The sequence below is a fragment of the Scyliorhinus canicula genome, chromosome 7 (genome assembly GCF_902713615.1).
Source record: "Scyliorhinus canicula chromosome 7, sScyCan1.1, whole genome shotgun sequence".
NCBI classification, from domain to species: Eukaryota; Metazoa; Chordata; class Chondrichthyes; order Carcharhiniformes; family Scyliorhinidae; genus Scyliorhinus; species Scyliorhinus canicula.
Window position 1 is genome coordinate 119,162,893 of NC_052152.1, and position 22,602 is coordinate 119,185,494.

The 22,602-nt window shown below is 43.9% G+C and overlaps 1 protein-coding gene across 5 annotated transcripts in view; it reads right to left on the reverse strand.

Annotated features, from left to right (window-relative positions):
* Positions 1-1,036: 1,036 nt before the first annotated feature.
* The window catches only part of LOC119969315 (acyl-coenzyme A thioesterase 9, mitochondrial-like), a 64,984-nt gene continuing 43,418 nt past the window's right edge, over positions 1,037-22,602 (reverse strand). For all 5 annotated transcript variants that reach the window (XM_038802785.1, XM_038802778.1, XM_038802780.1 and 2 more), the window contains 5 exons: positions 19,863-19,953; positions 13,325-13,410; positions 12,361-12,448; positions 3,775-3,925; positions 1,037-1,968 (listed from right to left, as the gene is read on the reverse strand). In XM_038802785.1, coding sequence (XP_038658713.1) covers positions 1,916-1,968; positions 3,775-3,925; positions 12,361-12,448; positions 13,325-13,410; positions 19,863-19,953 — 469 coding nt within the window. In that variant the 3' untranslated portion in view covers positions 1,037-1,915. The remainder of the gene's footprint in view (positions 1,969-3,774; positions 3,926-12,360; positions 12,449-13,324; positions 13,411-19,862; positions 19,954-22,602) is intronic.

Sequence of the window (22,602 nt, forward strand, 5' to 3'; positions counted from 1 at the left end):
AAAGGTTAGTTCGCAAGTACGACAAATAATTAGGAAAGCAAATGGAATGCTGCCATTTATTGCAAGGAGAATGAAATATAAAAGTAGGTATATTTGCTACAAATGTACAGGCCATTGGTGAGACCACATCTGGAGCATTATGTACAGTTTTGGTCTTATTTAAGAAGGGACGTTGAAAGCATTTCAGGGAAGGTTCACTCGACTGAAACCTTGATGGGGGAGGTCATCTTCTGAAAGACCTGCTTGTTAGGTGAATTGGACATTCTGAATTCTCCCTCTGTGTACCCGAACAGGCGCTGGAGTGTGGTGACTAGGGGATTTTCACAGTAACTTCAATGCAGTGTTAATGTAAGCCTACTTGTGACACTAATAAAGATTATTATTAGATTATAAGGAAAGGTTGGACAAGGTGCAGACTCCAGGGGCTAAATGGCCTATTCTTGCTCCAAATTTAAATGTTGGTATATCGCACAGCCTAAAGTACCCGACCTAAAGTTTACAGTGATTCTCTTTAGTTGAATTTCACAACACAATGCTTTTAGACAGAGGAGGTTAAAACTATTGTCGGCACCATAGGCAATTGTTCAAAATTATTAAGACATATAACCCTAAATACCCTACTCAAAATACTTTAACCACCAGATTTTAAACAGGTTCTTATGGCACCATATAAATATAAACTGACATAGGCACTGCAGGGAACATCTTTTTCCCAGGACACTGATATGTAATTAGCTAGCAAAGAAATTACTTGGTGCAAATGTATTTGGATGTAGATACAGAAAAACAAAACTAAAACCCCACTAAGCTTACGTTTGAGTTCCTATGAATTCACCTTGACTAAAGAAACCAACGTGCTTGTAACAAAGGTCTGAAGAGTCATACAGACGCAAAACGTTAACTGTTTCCCTCTGCACTTGCTGCCAGACCTAGAGTTTTTCCAACATTTTCTGCTTTTATTACTTGTAATACAGTTTTGATGCAATGTTTGATTCTAAGGAAAATATATAAAATAAATATCTTGACATTTTGCCCATGCACAGGTAATAGATATTTAATAAAATTAAACTGCACTGGCATCACACATAACATGGAGTCCCTTACAGCTCGGGATGATAACCACATGACAGATTCCATAACATTGAAGCCGGGATGAAAAAATACAGCTACAGGTCAGAAAGGACTAAAGCTGATAATGGTGAATGGACACCTGACATGTTATTGCCACCAAATGCTGCGTTAAGGTCTGTGTTAAAAGAGGAGGAATGTCAGACATTAGATTCTTGGGTGCTGTGATCACCGACAGTCAGTTCTATCCTGGAGGTTTTGTCGTGGCAATCATCAAGCAGTCAAATACACATTTCTCCTATATTGCATGCAGTAAACAAAAACAACTTTTTAAGCATTGTCGTACTATTAAAGTTAGTCGTTTTGCAGCAGTACATGAGTATCGCTGAAAAAAAAGCTTTGTCTTGCACTCATCAGGTCGATGCAATGCTTCTAACCAAAGTGTGTTGCCAACCATTCAGCACTCTCTTCTCACGAACAGAATAGGCATAAGTGAGTATTTTGGGGTGCAAGATGTGGCAAATAGTGTGCTACAGATTCAGTGTTGGAGCCTCAACCATTTACAAATGATATTAATGAAGCGATTGAACGTAAGGTCGCTAGAATTTTTTTCATGACAAAGATAGGTAGGAAAGTAAATTTTGTTCTGAGTTCAATGTGTCTTTTTTCCAGCAATACTCGAATACTATTAAAGTTAGTAAAGTAACTGGAAAGTCTTTAAATATTGTCAGAGTGTATAAAATTGTTTTTTTAAATCCCCACATCTGCAAAAACAAATATTAATAGATATCTGACATTTCAGACGGATCTTTTCTATTTAATTGTGTGGGGAGCAGCTTGCCAGACTTCAGCTTTTGGTGGCTTTGAAGTGTCGTTTTCCATCCAAGTAAAGCATAGATTCTGTAATAGAAAACAGAACATCAAAGTGATGGATGTATTTTTAATGACACGTGCTCAACATCTCCAATTCAGCAACAGGAAAGAAAGTAACAGCAAGAGGAACTGTTTTGTTGATCACAGGATCACATAACTTAAAGATCCACCCTTTGGTTATTTGGTAATGAACTGTGTGTATTTCTAATCAACAAGCCCAATGCTCAGAATGCAGTTGATGGGGTTGGTAATCAGTGTTGGACAACCTGAAGTGCACAAGAACAAGCCAGAAATCACTCTTCCACTGGTCTGTGTGAAAGCTCCTGGTTTGTGTTCATCAGCTTCCAGTCGGCACTTAATATGGTGAAATTCCTGAAGTTTGTACCTGTGTTGCCTTTCTCAATCCAGGTCCAGAACCCCCTCAAGTTAAATACTTTTGGGAACATCATACGGTGTTATATTGGTGTAAGCTCATATACACTGGGGCTTAGGAAGAATCTTTGGAGTGGTCTGATTTGGGTGGCGAGGTGGGGGGGAACAGGATTGATTGAAGGGTAGATTTTGTACCCAAGCTTCAGGGACAGGTTGGGTCTTAGCTTGAATCTGAGCTCCTAGAAAGTCCTCCTCTACTGCCTAGTAGTGTCAGAGATTCAGGAAGTGTCAATAAACATAAGCATTCAAGATGTATTCACTGATCAAATTAGGGAACATGCAGCATTGACTCTAAAGTTATCAGCTGGCACAAAGTTGTTATGGATGGGGGGAAATAAATAAGGCCTTGCCAGCTTCACCAATAACTAGAGAGCAGAAAAATAATTAGAATAACAAAATCCTTCAGCATAATTTCTTGTATTTATGATGGAGACCGATATACCTCATTAATAAAGCAGGCCTGATCTATTTCAGAAAAACAACAGTACTTAATTTCATGTTTAGTATTTCCAGCATTTTCTCCCACCACTAGATGGCACATTGATATACATGCAACATAGATTATACCCTTAAGTACATGTGGTATTGTGTGAAGCAAATAATGGCATGATGGGAAAAGTAGTCAAGTCTTCTTAGTACAATTGAATTTAAATGGATTTTCACATAACCTAAGGCACAGATTTAAAATACACAGATATACACAGCCGAGGTCGACTTGACCTAAGAACCGAGTGACTCTGAAATTCTAAGATAAGGTGTTTTCATCATGAGACTAAAAGTAGTCTCAATACATAACAAGCTGAACAACTGTCTCTTCCTGTATGTAAACAAGTTTGTCCAGTTCTTAAAACAAAGACAAGATAATGATATGAGACTCCAGTCCCCTAAAGGTCAGCAAGGTGACGCCATTGTAACGATTATTACTTATGTTTTACTTTCGATCAAATTCCTGACCAAGTTGTATTCATGTTATCTTGATCCTATAATGTATAAGAATCGCCTTCTTTTTCTGTAATATCGCAGACTTGGGACGGACTCAGCAGTTTGTATTTGACTGCCTTCCGACTTCAAAAGTCTCAGCCATTTACTGCTAGCAGTCAGTTCTAATTCGGAAATAAAGTTCAGTTTTGCTTACCTAATGAATCATGTTTGTATTTCTCTATCACAGTCAAGACGCGAGGAAAATATAAAATACAACATACAGACCCCACCATTTACAGAGGAAACATTGGAATTCACTTGCTGCATTCACAAGTAATCAACATAATTAACAGGAAATCGGACTTCCCAATTGTTAAAGGCTACATCCAGAACCTTATCGTTAAATTTTAACCGATTAAGAGACGACTGAAGCTCCGCCGAGATCAGAAGGCTTGGCTGAAATGAGAAATGTATCATTACCTCCATAGGTCTTTGGGACAACCTGCTTCACCTCATTCTCAGAACCAAAGGTGAAATGGAAGATATTGGTGGTGCTGTGTTGTTGTGTAACTGGGTCCATCATCTCACTGTGCACTCTGACCTGGATGTAGTTGCTCTCAGTGTAACAAACCTATGGAGTAAGGAAATTACATGAATGAAATTCAAAACAGCTGGTTCATCTTATTAGGCTTCAATGCTCTTAATTTTACAAGTTACTACATCATCTCCTAAGGTCATTGCAATAGGTTATTAAAAGGAGACAAACGTATAATAAGTAAATTGAAAATATCCATGCAGAAAGGAACCTGTTAGGTGTGCAATTAAGTAAGTTGCCCTGTTATGAAACAGATGCTCAGGATAGATTTATGAAAACGCTGTTCCACTGGAGAACCTTGGTGCCAGCCACCAATACCTAGAAATGGTGAGGTGATGCCGACCTCTCTCTCCATTCTGAATAACCTGAGCAATGGGCAGGATGCGAAAATTAGCCTTCCAACCTCTTGCATTCATTCAGAATTTTCAGCAACAAAATGTCTGAACAAACAGCAGCTCTCACCCCACTGGTCAGGGGTATTCTGGAGCATAACCTCAGGGCTGACTGTGTGAAAAATATTATATTGCTGTACCGAGAAACTGAGCATTCACAGAAGATGCCAAGACTTGCCATTTGTAAATGCTGCAAACTGAAGGGGTTGGGGGAGCGCAGCTGTAAAGCCCCATGAGGCTAGAGAGTAGACCATGTCAAAGCTTAGATGAAATAAGCACAGAGTCACAAAGTGGAAGGCTTGAAGCGAGTGGAGGATCAATAAAGGCTGCAGTGTTGTTTCAAGTCTTTATGCATTGACAGCTAAACATATTTCCTGCCGGATGTACCACTGTTACATGATTCATTCTGTTTACAGCTACCTTGAAAGGTGATCAACTGATCCTGATAGTGCCTTGTGTTACATTATTTACATTCAGGAAGAGGCAGTCATAAACTGCAGTTGAAGACGTTTTTTTCATTTGGGAAATCAGTTTTAGTTTGACAGTGAGGCCAACAACCCATTCAGCAGCTCCATCTGGCACAGTGCGAATGGTTGCGATTCCACCAGGAATGGACCTCTCAAGGCAGGAATTCAGTACATGGGCCATGGTGAGACTTGGATGGCCAGTCACAATTTGAGATGTTCCAAATGTTTTACTTGTGGAACAAGTGGCCGTATGGCCTGTAGGTTGTACTCGAGCATTTGAGGGTTGTCCAGATTTTCTGTGGAAGTTTGAAACCTGGAGTCAGTTCCATGTTGTGGTTGGTGATGTTTGAAGTAAACCAGGAGGTGAGTCATCGAGAGGTGGGGCTGTCGTCAGTTTGCAGGGTGCGGTGTGTTTTTTTTTCGGTGAGGGAGTGGAGACATATAGCCTGGCCACCTACAGCAAAGAAAGCCTGAGACGAATAATCAGATGACCCCTACTCCATCTCAAAGTAGGGCAAGCTGACTATCACAAGTATCAACAAACCACCAAATAAACTGTGGTCCAACATTGTAATGCAGCCTGCAGCACACCCAAACCATCTCCAGCAACTTCAACAGCATATATAGAACATAGAACATAACAGCGCAGTACGGGCCCTTCGGCCCTCGATGTTGCGCCGACCTGTGAAACCATCTGAAGCCTATCTGACCTACACTATTCCATTTTCATCCATATGTCTATCCAGTGACCACTTAAATGCCCTTAAAGTTGGCGAGTCTACTACTGTTGCAGGCAGGGCGTTCCACACCCCTACTACTCTCTGAGTAAAGAAACTGCCTCTGACATCTGTCCTATATCTACCACCCCTCAATTTAAAGCTATGTCCCCTCGTGTTGGTCATCACCATCCGAGGAAAAAGACTCTCACTGTCCACCCTATCTAACCCTCTGACTATCTTATATGTCTCTATTAAGTCACCTCTCAGCCTTCTCCTCTCTAATGAAAACAACAAGTCCCTGAGCCTTTCCTCGTAAGACCTTCCCTCCATACCAAGCAACATCCTAGTAAATCTCCTCTGAACCTTTTCCAAAGCTTCCACATCCTTCCTATAATGTGGTGACCAGAACTGCACGCAGTACTCCAGGTGCGGCCGCACCAGAGTTATGTACAGCTGCAGCATGACCTTGTGGCTCCGAAACTCAATCCCCCTACTGATAAAGGCTAGCACACCATATGCCTTCTTAACAGCTCTATTAACCTGGGTGGCAACTTTCAGGGATTTATGTACCTGGATGCCGAGGTCTCTCTGTTCATCTACACTACCAAGAATCTTGCCATTAGCCCAGTACTCTGCATTCCTGTTACTCCTTCCAAAGTGAACCACCTCACACTTTTCCGCATTAAACTCCATCTGCCACCTCTCAGCCCAGCTCTGCAGCTTATCTATGTCCCTCTGTATCCTATAACATCCTTCAGCACTATCCACAACTCCACCGACCTTCGTGTCATCTGCAAATTTACTAACCCATCCTTCTACACCCTCTTCCAGGTCATTTATAAAAATGACAAACAGCAGTGGCCCCAAAACAGATCCTTGCGGTACACCACTAGTAACTGAACACCAGGATGAACATTTGCCATCAACCACCACCCTCTGTCTTCTTTCAGCTAGCCAATTACTGATCCAAACCGCTAAATCACCTTCAATCCCATACTTCCTTATTTTCTGCAATAGCCTACCGTGGGGAACCTTATCAAACGCCTTACTGAAATCCATATACACCACATCAACCGCTTTACCCTCATCCACCTGTTTGGTCACCTTCTCAAAAAACTCAATAAGGTTTGTGAGTCATGACCTACCCTTCACAAAACTGTGTTTTTTTAAAAAATAATTTTTATTGAGAAATTTTGATTTTATACAACGTTGACGCACCTTAGTAAAATACCGAAAATAACAATAATATTAACAATCATATACATTCGCCCCATCCCCATGAACAACCCAGCATTTTAACAACAACGCAAATTAACACACTATAAAGTTACAGAATAAACACTACAATAATGCACCCCCCCCCCCCCCCGGGTTGCTGCTGCTATTGACCCAGTTACCTATCTCTGAGCCAGGGATTCCAGAAAAGGCTGCCATCGTTTATAGAACCCTTGTATTGATCCTCTCAGGGCAAATTTGACCTTTTCCAATTTTATAAATCCCGCCATGTCACTGATCCAGGTCTCCACGCTTGGGGGCCTTGCATCCTTCCATTGTAACAGAATCCTTCGACGGGCTACTAGGGACGCAAAGGCCAGGACACCGGCCTCTTTCGCCTCCTGCACTCCCGGCTCTACCGCAACTCCAAAAATCGCGAGTCCCCACCCTGGTTTGACCCTGGATCCAACCACCCTCGACACCGTCCCCGCCACCCCCTTCCAGAATTCTTCCAGTGCTGGGCATGCCCAGAACATATGGGCGTGGTTCGCAGGACTCCCCGAACATCTGGTGCACCTGTCCTCACCCCCGAAGAACCTACTCATCCTAGTCCCGGACATGTGGGCCCGGTGCAGCACCTTAAATTGGATGAGACTAAGCCTCGCACATGAGGAGGAAGAGTTGACTCTCTCCAAGGCCTCCGCCCAAGTCCCGTCCTCTATCTGCTCCCCGAGTTCCTCCTCCCATTTAGCCTTCAGCTCCTCCACTGACGACTCCTCCACGTCCTGCATTACTTTATAGATGTCAAGACACCTTCCCCTCTCCTACCCACACCCCCGAAAGCACTCTGTCCATCGTCCCCTGCGAGGGCAGCAAAGGGAATCCCTCTACCTGTCGCCGAGCAAACGCCTTTACCTGCAGGTATCTGAACATGTTCCCCTGGGGAAGGCCAAATTTATCTTCCAGTTCCCCCAGGCCCGCAAACCTCCCGCCAATAAACAGGTCCCTCAATTTGCTGATGCCCGCCCTTTGCCACCCCCTGAATCCCCCATCCGTGTTCCCCGGGATGAACCGATGGTTGCCACCCAGTGGAGCCTCCATCGAGCCCCCTGTTTCCCCCCGATGCCGTCTCCACTGTCCCCAGATTCTTAGGGTCGCCGCCACCACCGGGCTCGTGGTAAACCTCTTAGGGGAGAGCGGCAACGGTGCCGTTACCATGGCACCCAGGCTCGTACCTCTACATGACGCCATCTCCATTCTTTTCCACACCGCCCCTCCCCCCTCCATCACCCATTTACGCACCATTGACACATTGGCTGCCCCACAAAACCGTGTTGACTATCACTAATCAACTTGTTCTTTTCAAGATGATTATAAACCCTATCTCTTATAACCTTTTCTATAGGGGAGATCTCCGCAAGAACAAATTTCCGGGGTGGCACAGCAGCCTCAGTGCCAGGGACCCGGGTTCAATGCCTGCCTTGGGTGTCTGTGGGGAGTTTGGACTTTCTCCCTGTGTCCACAAGAGCGTGGACCAGCTGGAATGGCACCCAAGAGGGCTCCTGGACCATCGGTGTGGTCAGGGATAGTGCAGGGTGGCTCCTTAGCCTTTCCCCTGGAATGTGGGCACCTTGGCACTGCCCAGCTGGCACTGTGGCACGCCAATGCCATGGTGTCCAGGTGGCACTACCAAGCTGGCAGGAGCCCTGCCTAGGTGTCAGGATGACAGTGCAAGGGTCCCCGGGTGACACTGTCAAGGGTCAGGGCCCTAGGGGGGGCCATGCCCATGAAAGGAGGGTATTAAATGTGTGGGTGGGATGCAGGGCAGGTGAGCAGGGGCCTCTGGGAGGTTGGGGGTTGGGGGTTGACGGGTGGGGTTCTGGAGGGGGTGGGTGCTGTAAGGGGGCCCACGAGCTCACTTAGAGATTGGGGCACCCTTTCAAAATGGCAGCCCGATTTCTGAGTTCAACTCCCCAGTGCTAAAAAAACATTTGAAGTGTGGGCTAAACCAGTGAGAAACTTCCCAGGGCCCAAAAAAGTGACTAAGTATCATTGGATAGTGGTGATACTCGCTGACAGATCCGGCAGGAAACTCCCTGAAAAGCCAGCCACAAATTAACTTTAAAAATATTCCAATATTCCATTAAATTTTGCGCATAGTCTAAACCACACTGGAATCTGTGGAAGGGCAGTCGGTCGGTTCACAGTAGATACACAGGAACCATCATTAACTGTATCCTTCCCTTCCTCAAAAACTCCACCAACTTTATTCCATTTCTCAAACTGGAAGAAACCAAATTTGTTCCTTGGAGCTTAAGAAAAACATGCACCCTGTGCTGAGCCCCAGGAAGTGAACCACTCCTGGAAGAACACAGGGAAAATGAGTATAGAACATGGAACAGTACAGCACAGTACAGGCCCTTCGGCCCACGATGTTGTGACGACCACTTATCCTAATCTACGATCAACCTAACCTACACCCCTTCACTGTACTGCTGTCCAAGAGTCACTTAAATGTCCCTAATGACTCTGACTCCACCACCTCTGCTGGCAGTGCATTCCACGCACCCACCACTCTCTGTGCAAAGAACCTACCTCTGACATCTCCCCTATACCTTCCTCCAATCACCTTAAAATTATGTCCCCTCGTGACAGTCATTTCCACCCTGGGGAACGGTATCTGGCTATCCACTCTATCCATGCCTCTCATCACCTTGTACACCTCTATCAAGTCACTTCTCTTCCTTCTTGGCTCCAGTGAGAAAAGCCCTAACTCCCTCAACCTTTCTTCATAAGACACGCCCTCCAGTCCAGGCAGCATCCTCGTAAATCTCCTCTGCACCCTCTAAAGCATCCACATGCTTCCTATGATGAGGTGACCAGAACTGGACACAATATTCCAAGTGTGGTCTAACCAGGGTTTTATAAAGCTGCAGCAAAACCTCACGGCTCTTAAACTCAATCTCCCTGTTAATGAAAGCCAACACACCATATGTACATGGACCCCAACATTCCTCTGTTCCGCCACATTTCTAAGAATCCTGCCTTTTACCCTGTATTGAGCATTCAAATTCGACCATGAATTACTTCACATTTATCTAGGTTAAACATCATCTGCCACTTCGCAGCCTAGCTCTGCATCCTGTTAATGTCCTGTTGTAACCTGCAACAGTCCTCGACACTATCTACAATTCGACCAACCTTTGTGTCATCAGCAAACTTACTAACCCACCCTTCCACTTCCTCATCCAAGTCATTTGTAAGAACCACAAAGAGCAGAGATCCCAGAACAGATCCCTGTGGGACACCACTGGTCACCGACCTCCAGGCAGAATACTACCCATCCACTACCTCTCGCTGTCTTCTTTCGGCCAGCCAATTCTGTATCCAGCCAGCCAAATTTCCCTGTATCTCATGCCCCCTGATGTTCTGAATTAGCCTACCACGGGGAACCTTATCAAATGCCTTATTGAAATCCATATACACATCTACTGCCCGATCTTCATCAATGTGTCTGGTCACATTCTCAAAGAATTCAATGGAATCCTCAAGGAATGACCTGCCCCTTACAAAGCCATGCTGACTATCTTCAATCAAACTATGTTTCTCTAAATAATCATAAATCCTATCTCTCAGAATCCTTTCCAGTATTTTTCTCACCACAGACGCAAGACAGATGGGTCTGTAATTCCCAGGGATTTCCCTGTTCCCTTTCTTGAAAAAGGGAACAACATTCGTCTCCCTCCAATCATCTGGTACTACTCCAGTGGAGAGTGAGAACGCAAAGATCATCGCCAATGGCGTAGCAAATCTCCTCCCTCCCTTCCCATAGTAACCTTGGGTATATCCCGTCTGGCAGAGGGGACTTATCTATCCTGGTGCTTTTCAAAATTTCCAGCACATCTTCCTTCTTAATATCAACCTGTTCGAGCCTGAAGACATGTGGCAGTGGCTCTCCTCGAGTCCCTTATGAAGGATGTCTTGTAAAGTAGCAGGAAACAGCAAAGAGGGATGCCTGCATGCACCCCAGCCAAAAGGGAATTGCTGCCCCACTTGGGAGCAGCTGAATAACAGCCACTCCTGCCGCCCTGAATCAACATTGATGCTCTCGCGTCACGACTCCGAATAAATTCAGAAGTTAGCAGCTAACAGGGAAGATAAGCAGATGGTGAAAATAGCCCTGATGTAGCTCCTCAAAACCATGCCAGCAATTAAGACGGCTCAGGCTTTTGCACACAAGACGAAGTGCTGAGTTGATGGTCCATCTCAGTCTCCTCCGGAGTCCCCAGCAGTTTTCAGCCAATATGATTCACTCCACGTGATATCGAGAAACGGCTGAAGGCACTGGATACTGCAAAAGGTATGGGCCCTGACAATATTCCAGCGGGTTTTGGCCAAGGTTGGTATCATGACCGGTACGGCTTGGAGGGCCAAAGGGCCTGTTCCTGTGCTGTATTGTTCTTTGTTCAATAATACTGAAGATTTGTGCTCCAGACCTTGCTGCACCCCTAGCCAAGCTGTTCCAGTACAGCTACATCACCGGCAAATATCCAGTAATGTGGAAAATTGCCCAGGTGGGGCAGCACGGTAGCACAGTGGTTAGCACTGTGGATTCACAGCGGCAGGGTCCCAGGTTCGGTTCCCGGCTGGGTCACTGTCCATGCGGAGTCTGCACATTCTCCCCGTGTCTGCATGGGTTTCCTCCGAGTACTGTGCTTTCCTCCCACAAGTCCCGAAAGACGTGCTGTTCGGTGAATTTAGACATTCTGAATTCTCCCTCTGTGTACCCGAGCAGGCGTCGGAATGTGGCGACTAGGGATGTTTCACAGTAACTTCATTGCAATGTAAGCGTGCTTGTGACAATAAAGATTATTATTATTAGATTATTATTCGGTCCTGTACACAAGGAACAGTACAAATCCAACACATCCAATTACTGCCCTATCAGTCTACTCTCCATCATCAGCAAAGTGATGGAAGGAGTCATCAACAATGCTATCAAGCGGCACTTACTCAGCAATAAGCTGCTCACGGACGCTCAGTTTGGGTTCCGCCAGGGTCACTCAGCTCCTGACCTCATTACCGCTTTGGTTCAAAATTGGACAAAAGAGCTGAATGCCTGGCTCAGGAACTGCCACATAAATGTGGTGGATATTCCCCCTTCAGGAAGCCATGAGTTGGGGACCCGTAGTCCATATAGCATGTGCACAGAATGGTAGTGATGCTAATGAAGTTGTAACCTACTTTCTGGCCAGGGTTGGCCATTTAAGGTAGCTGATAGCTCAGAGATATGACTGTGGGAAATGATGGAGAACAGTTCCAGCATCCAATAGAGTTAGGTTTCCAATGGGCAACAGTGTTGGTGAGGTTACAAACAAGGCACTGATTAGGAACGTTTCACAATATGATTATGAATGATGGTTTTCCAAAAAAAAACTATTTTATTACAAAATTTTTTTCGCATTAAGTCTTGGTTACTGGCAAAACAAAACAAAATCAAAACATGTACTGCGTAATTTCACTGATGCTTTAACCCCTCGCTCTCAGGACTTACTACATGGACCAAAACCCAGCACTGGGTTTTTCTAACAGGATCAACTAAAATGGAGTGAATTATTGAACCATTCATTAAACTTTAAACTAATACTGACACTTCATATAGTAAACACATACAGTACCTGTGATGAAAGGTACAGCAGGGAACCAATCTCAACGGGTTTCTGAAACAAGATGTCATCTACAGCTACTGGGTAAGGTCTTGAACCCCTGAAAGCAATTTGTGAAAGTTCCAGATATAAAACACAGCAAGAAGATCTTTTAAAATTCAATTAAAGACATACTAGTCCACTTTGCTCCCTTCATTTCCTCCCTGCTCTAGTTTCTCCACTGCCACACACTATCTGTAGCTGAGAGGAAGAGCTATTCCAAAGCCTGGATCAAGATCACTCAACCAGTTGTTTGGAGAAACACATCTGTGACGCCACTGAATGAACAACATGAAACACCAGACACTTCAAGAGCACTGCACTGGTTATCCTGGCACCTGAGGACAACGATAACTCAGCATTGTAAGCTGTCAGGCGGCACGGTGGCACAGTGGTTAGCATTGCTGCCTACGGCGCTGAGGATACGGGTTCGAATCCCGGCCCTGGGTCACTGTCTGTGAGGAGTTTGCACATTCTCCCCGTATCTGCATGGGTTTAACCCCCACAACCCAAAGATGTGCAGGTTAGGTGGATTGGCCACGTTAAATTGCCCCTTAATTGGAAAAAATTAATTGGATATTCTAAATTTATTTTTAAAAAGAGCATGCAACCAAAGAGTGAAATCTGCTCAGAAAGACTTTTTGAAAGTCTACTGATAATGTAGGGCCAAAATTAAATGAGTGGAGGGAAAACAGAAAAACCTTGCATCCCAGAAGCACTTGTATCACTGCAGCCCCTTTGATTGACTCACTAATGCCCAAAAGCAGGGCTTTGGAGAAACAGGTTCACATCAGTAAAATAGAAAGTGAAACATTAAAAAAATATATCAATAATGGAAGAGGAATCCTGTAATGAATGTATCAATCGGTAAAGTAGAATGAAAGAGTATGAATTATCAGACTCTAAATTCAAATTACACAAATTAAAAGGTTCTTACCCATAGATACAAGCATTTGCCCATGCCAGCTCAAAGGCTTTCCTCATCAGAAACCCACCAAAGATTTTGTTGAAAATATTCCGTTCCTGATTTTAAAAAAGGACAAGTTGTATTATTGTTCACCTATACGGTGCACTGGCAATAATAGATCTACATGTCAATTATAATCAAACACTTCAGTATGAAAGGAAACATTTAAATAAGCAGAAAGGAAATTGAATTTTAAATAATTTAAATGAATTAAACATTATTTTTAAATGGCTGTAGCAATGTAGCACTCTGCAATAGTTACCTGCATAACACAACTCAAACGCTTACAGCAATGGTCTAGAAGAACTAGATCAATGACATTTCTCAAGAAGTTACTTGGTTACTGATGGATGTTAAGGAGGAGACCACAATTCCAGAAAAGCCTGCAAGAGATATTCCAGAGACTCTGAAAATAATCTTTAATTTGTTCTTGGAGAAGGTAAATCATTTGCAGTTACGGTGAAAGGGCAGGGAGTGAGACTAAAGTGCTCTTGTGGAGAACGAGTGTGGATTCAATGGGCCGAATGGCCTTCTGTGCTGCAACCATTCAATGACTGGCTCTGAAGCATATTAGGATGTTCCAAGGCCATGAAAAGTTGTACATGCACCTTTATTTCTTTATAGTTGAAGCAGTTCTATTCATACTGACATTACTTCACAGACAAACTACCAGAATTGAATAGCCTACAGCGGTGCAACAAGATAAATGTCAAATATAAAGGAGAACAAAACCAGAAGCTCAAGCAGTAGTCTGGAAAGGGGCAATTTAAGGGGAATCCGTGTTGAGATATATAAAATACTAAGAGGTACACAAAAATAAAAGCAAAATATCCAGATGCTGGGAATTTGAACTAAAAACGGAACATGCTATAAAGTGAGTGTTGACTGCCTTGTTGTACTACTTGCAACAATTCCTCCACAATTTTTCCACTTGATGTGAAGTTATTCTGAACCCATAATGTGGAGATGCCAGTGTTGGACTGGGGTAGGCACAGTAAGAAGTCTTCCAACACCAGGTTAAAGTCCAACAGGTTTGTTTGGAATCACTAGCTTTTGGAGCGCAGCTCCTTCCTCAGGTGAGTGCCTCCGAAAGCTAGTGATTCGAAACAAACCTGTTGGACTTTAACCTGATTCTGAACCCAGTTCAAGGTAATGTCAGTGCTCATGCTAGAATATGTAAACTAAGCACCACCCAGAATCACAGAATACTACAGTGCAAAAGAGGTCCTTTGGCCCAATGAGTCTGCACCGATGCATGAAAGACCACCTAGCCACCTAATCCCACTTGCCAGCACTTGGCCCATAGCCTTGAATGTTATGGAGTGCCAAGTACTTATCCAGATCCTTTTTAAAGGATGTGAGGCTTCCACCTCTACCACTCTCCCAGGCAGTGCATTCCAGACCGTCAACACTCTCTGAATAAAAGTTTTTCCTTAAATCCCCCCTAAACCTCCCACCCCACACTTTGAACTTGTGTCCCCTCGTAACTGATCCTTCAATTAAGAGAAACACCAGCTCCCTATCCACCCTGTCCATGCCCCTCAATCTTGTATACCGCAAACAGGTCACCCTTCAGTCTTTGCTGCCCCAGAAAAAACTCAAGCCTATCCAACATCTGTTTATAACTTAAATATTTCATCCCAAGCAACATTCTGGTGAATCGCCTTTGCATCTTTCCTATAATGTGGCGACCAGGATTGCACACAGTACTCCAGCTGTGGCCTCACCAAAGTTCTATACTGCGCCATCATGACATCCCTGCTTTTGTAATTTATGCCCCGATTGGTAAAAGCGAGTGTCCCATAAACCTTTTAATCTGCCCTTCTACCTTCAGAGATTTATGGACAAGGTCCCTTTATTCTTCTGAACTTCCCAGTGTCAGAACTCTCATTGTATACTTCCTTGTTAAATTACTTCTTCCAAAGTGTATCACCTCACACTTTTCAGGGTTAAATTCCATCTGCCACTTATCTGCACATTTGACCATCCCGTCTATATCTTCCTGTAACCCAAGGCACTCAACCTCACTGTTAACCACCCGGCCAATCTTTGTGTCTTCTGCAAAATTACTGATCCTACGCTCCACAGTCATCCATGTCATGGATATAAATGACAAACAATAGGGGTTCCAGCACGGATCCCTGTGGTACACCACTGGTCACTGGCTTCCAGTCACTAAAGCAGCCGTCTATCATCACCTGATGTCTCCTAACGCTAAGCCAATTATGAATCCACTTACAAATCATCCTCTATCCCATGTGCATTTGCCTTCTTAATAAGTCTCCCATGTGGGACCTTGTCAAAGACTTTGCTGAAATCCATGTAAACTACAGCAACTGCACCACCCTCATCTATACACTTGGTTACATACTCAAAACGTTCAATCAAATTTGTTCGGCATGACATCCCTCTGACAAAGCCATGCTGGCTATCCCAGGTCAAACCTTGTCTCTCCAAGTGGAGATGAATTCTCTCCTTCAGAATCTTCTCCAATAGTTTCACAACCACTGACGTGAGACTCACTGGTCTGTAGTTCCCTGGCTTGTCTCTACAACCTTTCTTAAAATAAGGGAGACCACATTAGCTGTTCCCCAGTCTCTGGCACCTCCCCCCGGCAAGAAAGGAATTAAAAATTTGGGCCAGAGCCCCCGGCAATCTCCTCCCTCACCTCCCATAGTAGCCTGGGACACAATTCATCCGGACCTGGAGATTTGTCCACTTTTAAGCCTGCCAATAGCTCCAATATCTTGTCGCCCCCACGACAACTTGCTCAAGAACTTCACAATCTCTCTCCCAGAGTTCCATAACTACCCCCTCATTCCAAACAGATGTGAAGTACTCGTCCAACACCCTACCGATATCCTCTGGCTCCACCCACAGATTTCCCCATGTTCCTTAATGGGGTTTGTTACACCTTCCTATTACCCTGGAGGGAATATATTGGGCCTGTACGCTCCCCATTTTATCTTTGAACATCTCCCCACTGCTCTTCTCTAGGTTTCCCCACAAGTAACTCTTTTCAGTCAACCTTGGCCAGATCCTGCGTTATTTTGTTAAAATCCACTCTCACTGAATCCAAAATCCTTTTTTACAACTCGTCTATTTCTTTGTCCATAACAAATTTTAAATTGTACCATGTTGTGGTCACTACCACTAAAATGCTCCCCCACCAACACATCAACCACTTGTCCGGCTTCATTCCCCAGAATTAGGTCAGGCACTGCACCGTCCCTTGTTGGATCCTCTACATATTGAGCTAACGAGTTCTTAAAATGTATACATTTTAAGAACTCTACTCCAATTAATTTTGGGAAAGTTAAAATCACCTAATATAATTACCCTCATTATTTTTACACCCTTCCGCAAATTGCACTGAATTTCCCGCTGACTATCTGGGGTCAATAATAAACACCTAGCAATGCAGCTGTCCCTTTTTTATTCCTAAGTTCTACCTACAAATCTTCATTTAATGTTCCTTCCAAGATATCATTTCTCCTTAATGCAGTGTCAGTTCAAGTCAAAAAAGATAGTCACCATAGTCCCAGATGACCATAGGCTGCTTTTCCCTTTGAGGGGAGATCTGACTGGTGATGATTTAATCTGAGGACCACCACACCTCACATGAGGGACAAGGTTGAGAAGGCAGGACTTCATGATCAAGTCAAACGCAGTGGAACCAAAACAACCTTTAACTCCCGGGTTAGTACAACTGCAATAAAAGATAGTGGCGTGATTAACTAACTCGAGAGGTGTACCTGTTAATAGGACTTTGGTTGCAATTCAGCAGACAAGGTTGAAGTCCGGATTGGGGCATGTTTAGCCGGCTGTTTCTCGGCGGCTGCAGCGCCGGGATTCGGCCAGTTATTCAATTATATTTACTTCTTCTTTGGGCCTCAAGGAGTCTGTCCGTCGTCCCCCACCCCCGGCAGTGCCAAGGTGCCCAGCGAACTATCCTGCCCGGTCCCTGACCACCAGGTGAACCCAGTGTCTGAGTATTTAAATTATCCTAATGACTCATTTAAACATGTAGATCTGCATCTCGCCAGCTAGAGCGAGATCCAGATCACGCCAGGAAGAGCGAGTCGGGTAACTCACAATCGGCCTGGCGAGGAGCCCAATTTGGGTTTCTCGCGTGATTCACCCATTGCGCCCGGATCCCCGCTGGCTGCAATGTGGTCGTGAAATTGCGTCCATTATCTTGCGAGGCATCCCACTTATCATCTGGGGTCCCCAAATTGTCCCAATCCCTTACCAAGGGGTCCCATAGACCCTGGCCAGTGCTCTCAGGACCTCCCTAATCCCCGGCCAGTGCTCTCAGGGCCTCCCTAATCCCCAGTCAGTGTTCCCAGGGCCTCCCTAATCCCCAGTCAGTGTTCCCGGGGCCTCCCTAATCCCTAGTTAGTGTTCCCAGGGCCTCCCTGATCCCCAGTTAGCGTTCCCAGGGCCTCCCTGATCCCCAGTTAGTGTTCCCAGGGCCTCCCTAATCCCCAGTCAGTGTTCCCAGGGCCTCCCTAAACCCTGGCCAGTGTTCCCAGGGCCTCCCTAAACCCCGGCCAGTGTTTCCAGGGTCTCCCCATCCTCACCATGTTTCCAGGGTCTCCCCATCCTCACCATGTTTCCAGGGTCTCCCCATCCTCACCATGCTCCCCCAATTTTCAACCAGCACGCCCAGGGATGTCAATCCTCAACCAGTGCTCCTAGGGATGTTAATCTTGGACCAGTGCTCCCAGGGACGTCAATCTTGGACCAGTGCTCCCAGGGATGTCAATCTTAGAACAGTGCTCCCAGGTTATCTCCATCTATGACCAGCATAGAATAAAGGATTTAAAAAATATATATAAGTTTAGAGCACCCAATTCATGTTTTCCAATTAAGGGGCAATTAGCGTGGCCAATCCACCTACCCTGCACATCTTGTGGGTTGTGGGCGCGAAACCCACGCAAACACGGGGAGAATGTGCAAACACCACACGGTCAGTGACACAGAGCTGGGATCAAACCTGGGACCTCGGGGCCGTGAGGCAGCAGTGCTAATCACTGCGCCACCGTGTTGCCCAAGAATAAAGGATTTTATAAAATTGCTTTGAAGGTAAGGATCAGATATGTATAACGACTCATGCTGCACAATGCATTAGAATTTAAGATGTTACATGTTACCAAAACAGAAAACTGGAGTCTCTCCCTTCAATTGGTCACCTTGTAAAACAAAGCATCCATCTGGGGCACAGAAATAACTTTGGATCAATCCTTTGTTTTTCCTCAGTCTGCAAATCCAATCAGCAGAGTTGTTGGAGCAATACAGCGATGGAGAAGGAGCATCAGCTTGGGTTCTCAATGCTGATCAGAAAACCAAGTTGGCAAGTGTACATCCTTGGACATACACGTTTAATTTAATTTTCTCACTGCAAATACGCATACATGCCAAATACTGGCAAGCTACCAGCATGACCTGAATTTGAGCAAGTACGAATCACTGCTGGCAGGGGGAAAGAAATTGTAAGGAAAGAGTTCATTCTTTGCATCTTACACTCATCAGAATAGATGCAAGAATATCAAAATTCAAATGAACAATAATTTATACTGCATGAGAAAAGGGTACAGATCAGTTGGCCAGTCAGCTCTGGTTGGTCAGGGCGTTACCATGGAAAGTGCATCAGGTGAGGGGCAAGGTTGAGAAGATGGGGCCTTCATGGATAATCTCAGCTGGTACAAGAATTCAATCCATATTATTGCCTCGCTCATCATCACAAACCAGCTGTCCAGCGAACTGAGCTAAACCCATCCCCTGCTCTAAACTACTCAGAAATTGCCCAACAGCTAAAGAAGGAGAATAATTTTCAGTAACACTAAAACTCAGAGACATACTCTTGAAACTTTTCATCTTGTACTCATCAAGACAGACACAAGAATACTAAATTTCAAAGGGAGCAACAATATATACTTGAAGAGAAAAGGGTGCTGATTGGTGGCTTGCAGGCAAAAGGAATATCTCCAGACATGACATCTTTTTTGAATTAAACAAAGTGTGAATAACAATAGCTCCTTGATGGAGTCCCATGGTAAAGCCTTGAGTAATCCAAGTTGACTTGCCTTTTTCCCATGCAGTACAAATTGTTGCTCCCGTTGAAATTTAGAATGCTTGCGTCTCTCCTGATGAGTGCAAGGCGAAAAGCTTCAGCATGTCACACTTTTCAGGAATACTCAAGTTCTACACTACTAAGCGATTTCTGTATCTTGCCCAGAGATGTCAAGACCCAAGGGATTCACAACCAGAGACCCTCTAGATGGCAGTTTTCATTATGAAAATCATTCATCCTCTGCTAAAATTAGTTCAAGAACATTTTCATTTCTAGAGTGCCTTTAATGTAGACAAAACACTGTAGGATAGATTGGAAAAAGGTGACGGAGATATGTGCAGCTGTAGCTCATTAAGCAGATTTAATGATGTTATAACATGAGTTTTAATACACATAAAAGAGTTACACTGAATGCTGATAAGTGTCCCATACCTGTGGATGACATATCTCCAGACTTTTAAGCTCTGTTTCTGCCATCCACATAGAATTCTCTGGCAAGATCCGACTGTGGAAGCTTACTTTCCTAAAAATATCAGTTAGGTGTTTAGTTTATGTTGAGCTAAGTATTTTCTATTTTTCACTTCTTTCAATCACCTTCTCCAAAACAGTTTACGATGCTTCCAAAGTCAGTGTCATTCAAAGCTCAGTACAGTAATGGTAACCAAGGCTAATGCAGGGACATTTACCTTCACCTCGTTAATAGCCTGGAGGCGGGTTTTGCTTGGGTGAAGGTCTTCTACTCCTACCCAGTGATTGGTGACCTAATGGAGTTCCTACATCTGGAGATGGTCAAGTGTATATCTTTGGTGTGTATATATCTGTTGCAGTAGTTTTTTTTAAATCCTGGTTTAAAAGAAAGATATTGTGACTGCAGGAGGTGCAATTAAGATGTCCTAAAAGTGAGATCATCATTATTTCCAACCATTCTTATGTTAACAAGGGTTTTTGTTATGATTTCTGGGGAGCAGATAATTAGGGACATTGTTGAAACTTAAATAATTAGGTCATGGGATTAGAGTGGGCTAGAGATGCTGGAGTAATGGGGGGGAACCAGGGTTGAAGCAGTCAATTTGTTGTTAGTTCTCTGGAAGCTATGAGCTGAAGAACAGTTTTTGCAGAAGGCTGCAAGAGATTAAGTATTAATCTGATCTCTCTCTCTTGATCCAAAGATAGACAACTGATCCTGTGTATGCTAACTTTATTTTAAAATGTTTTTTTTTTACCTATGAAGGGTTTTGCTTGATTGGAGTTAAATGTAGCAGTTAGGAGTTAAAAAGGTAATTTGATTATTCAGCATTGTATAACTGGTAATTGTAAGCCATATTTCTGTGGATGTTAAGGTAGTTTAATACTGTGTTAATAATGTTTATTGTAACATACCACACCCCTATTTGTGCATGGAATCACTCCTGGAAGGAAGTATCCTTTTACACAGTTTTACAAATTTAAAACGTGATTGGGGTTCTCATCCGGGACCCTTAGACAAGTGTATCACGTGACTTTACGGTCTACAAATGTAAATTAGTTATATGAGGTTACCATGTAGAAGTATAATGGAGAATGTATTGAACAGAGAAACCTTAAAAAGGTGACAAGATTAGGCTAACGTCTGAAATGCAGAATCAGTTTCCACCATTTTTCACATGGCATTCTGCTTCTAGTGACCAGAAGTAAAGGTGTTGGGAGATGTACTCTCGTGGCTTGGTGGATTTAACTTGGACTCGAGACACTGAAGATGACCCAAGGTGTCCTCGGCTGTATTCCATTATCTAGTTTGGTATAGATTACTGTAAACATGGGGGATTTACATGTTTAATATGCTATATCAAAACAATATACGGCAAAAGTTTGTATATCCAAATAAAATATTACACCCGACACTTGGATCTATTATGTATACAGACTTTCAAGAGGCTTATGTTAAATACTGTACCATTTATTAGACTTGCTAAAAAAATTGAAGCCCATGGAATAAAAGGGGCCATAGAAGGATGGATATAAAAATTGATTAAGGGATAGAAAGCAGAGTTGTGTGAAAGATTGTTTATGGATTGAACGGAGGTTTATGGTGGAGTTCCCTGGTTCAGTGCTGAATTTGATTTGTCATGTGCACCGAGGTACAGTGAAAAGTATTGTTCGGTATACAGTCCAGACAGATCATTCTATACATGAAAAAACATAGGAAATGCATAAATACACAATGCAAAAACATAGATACAGGCATCGGGTGAGCAGTACTCCGACATATACAAAATGCAGCAGATGCTGGAAATGTAAAATGAAAGCAGAAAATGCTGGAAATTCTTAGGATATCATGGGGCATCTGTGAGAGAAACATTAACATTTTTGGTCAATAACCTGAACTAAGTGCTTCATTTGGTAGGAAGAATGAGGAGAGACAATATCAAAGGTACAATTCTAAATAGTTTGTAGAAGCAGGCCAGGTTGAGAGCATTGTTAATAAAACATATAGGACCCTGGGCTTTAGAAATAGGGGTTTAGAGTACAAAAGCAAGGAACAGGATCTCAGACTGGTTCCAGAAGAATGAGTTTTCATGTGCCTCAGCCAGCTCCTCTGCAAATGGAACTCTCCATGTCCCACTCCCCATAGTCCTGCAAATGTTCTCGTCAGATGTTGTTCAATTCTCTTTTGAAAAAGCCACGACTGAACCTGCCTCCGCAACTCCAGGCAGAGCATTATAATAATAATAATTGCTTATTGTCACAAGTAGGCTTCAATGAAGTTACTGCGAAAAGCCCCTAGTCGCCACATTCCGGCTCCTGTTCGAGGAGGCCGGTATGGGAATTGAACCCGCGCTGCTGGCCTTGTTCTGCATTACAAGCCAGCTGTTTAGCCCACTGTGCTAAACCACGCGTTGTGTGAAAACGTTTCTCCTCTTGTCTCCATTACTTATTCTGCCAATTACCTAAAATCTATGTCCTCTGCTTCTCCACCCTCCCACCAATAGTTTCAGTTTTTCCTGATCAATCTGTCCAGACCCCTCATAATTTTGAATGTCTCGATCAAATCTCCTCAGTCTCCTCTTCTCCAAGGAAACCTGTCCCAGCTTCTTCAATCTATCCTCCTAGCTGAAGTGCCTCATCCCTGGAACTATTCCCGTGAATCTTTTCTGCACCCATTGTAGAGCTGTCGTTACGATGATAGTCATGA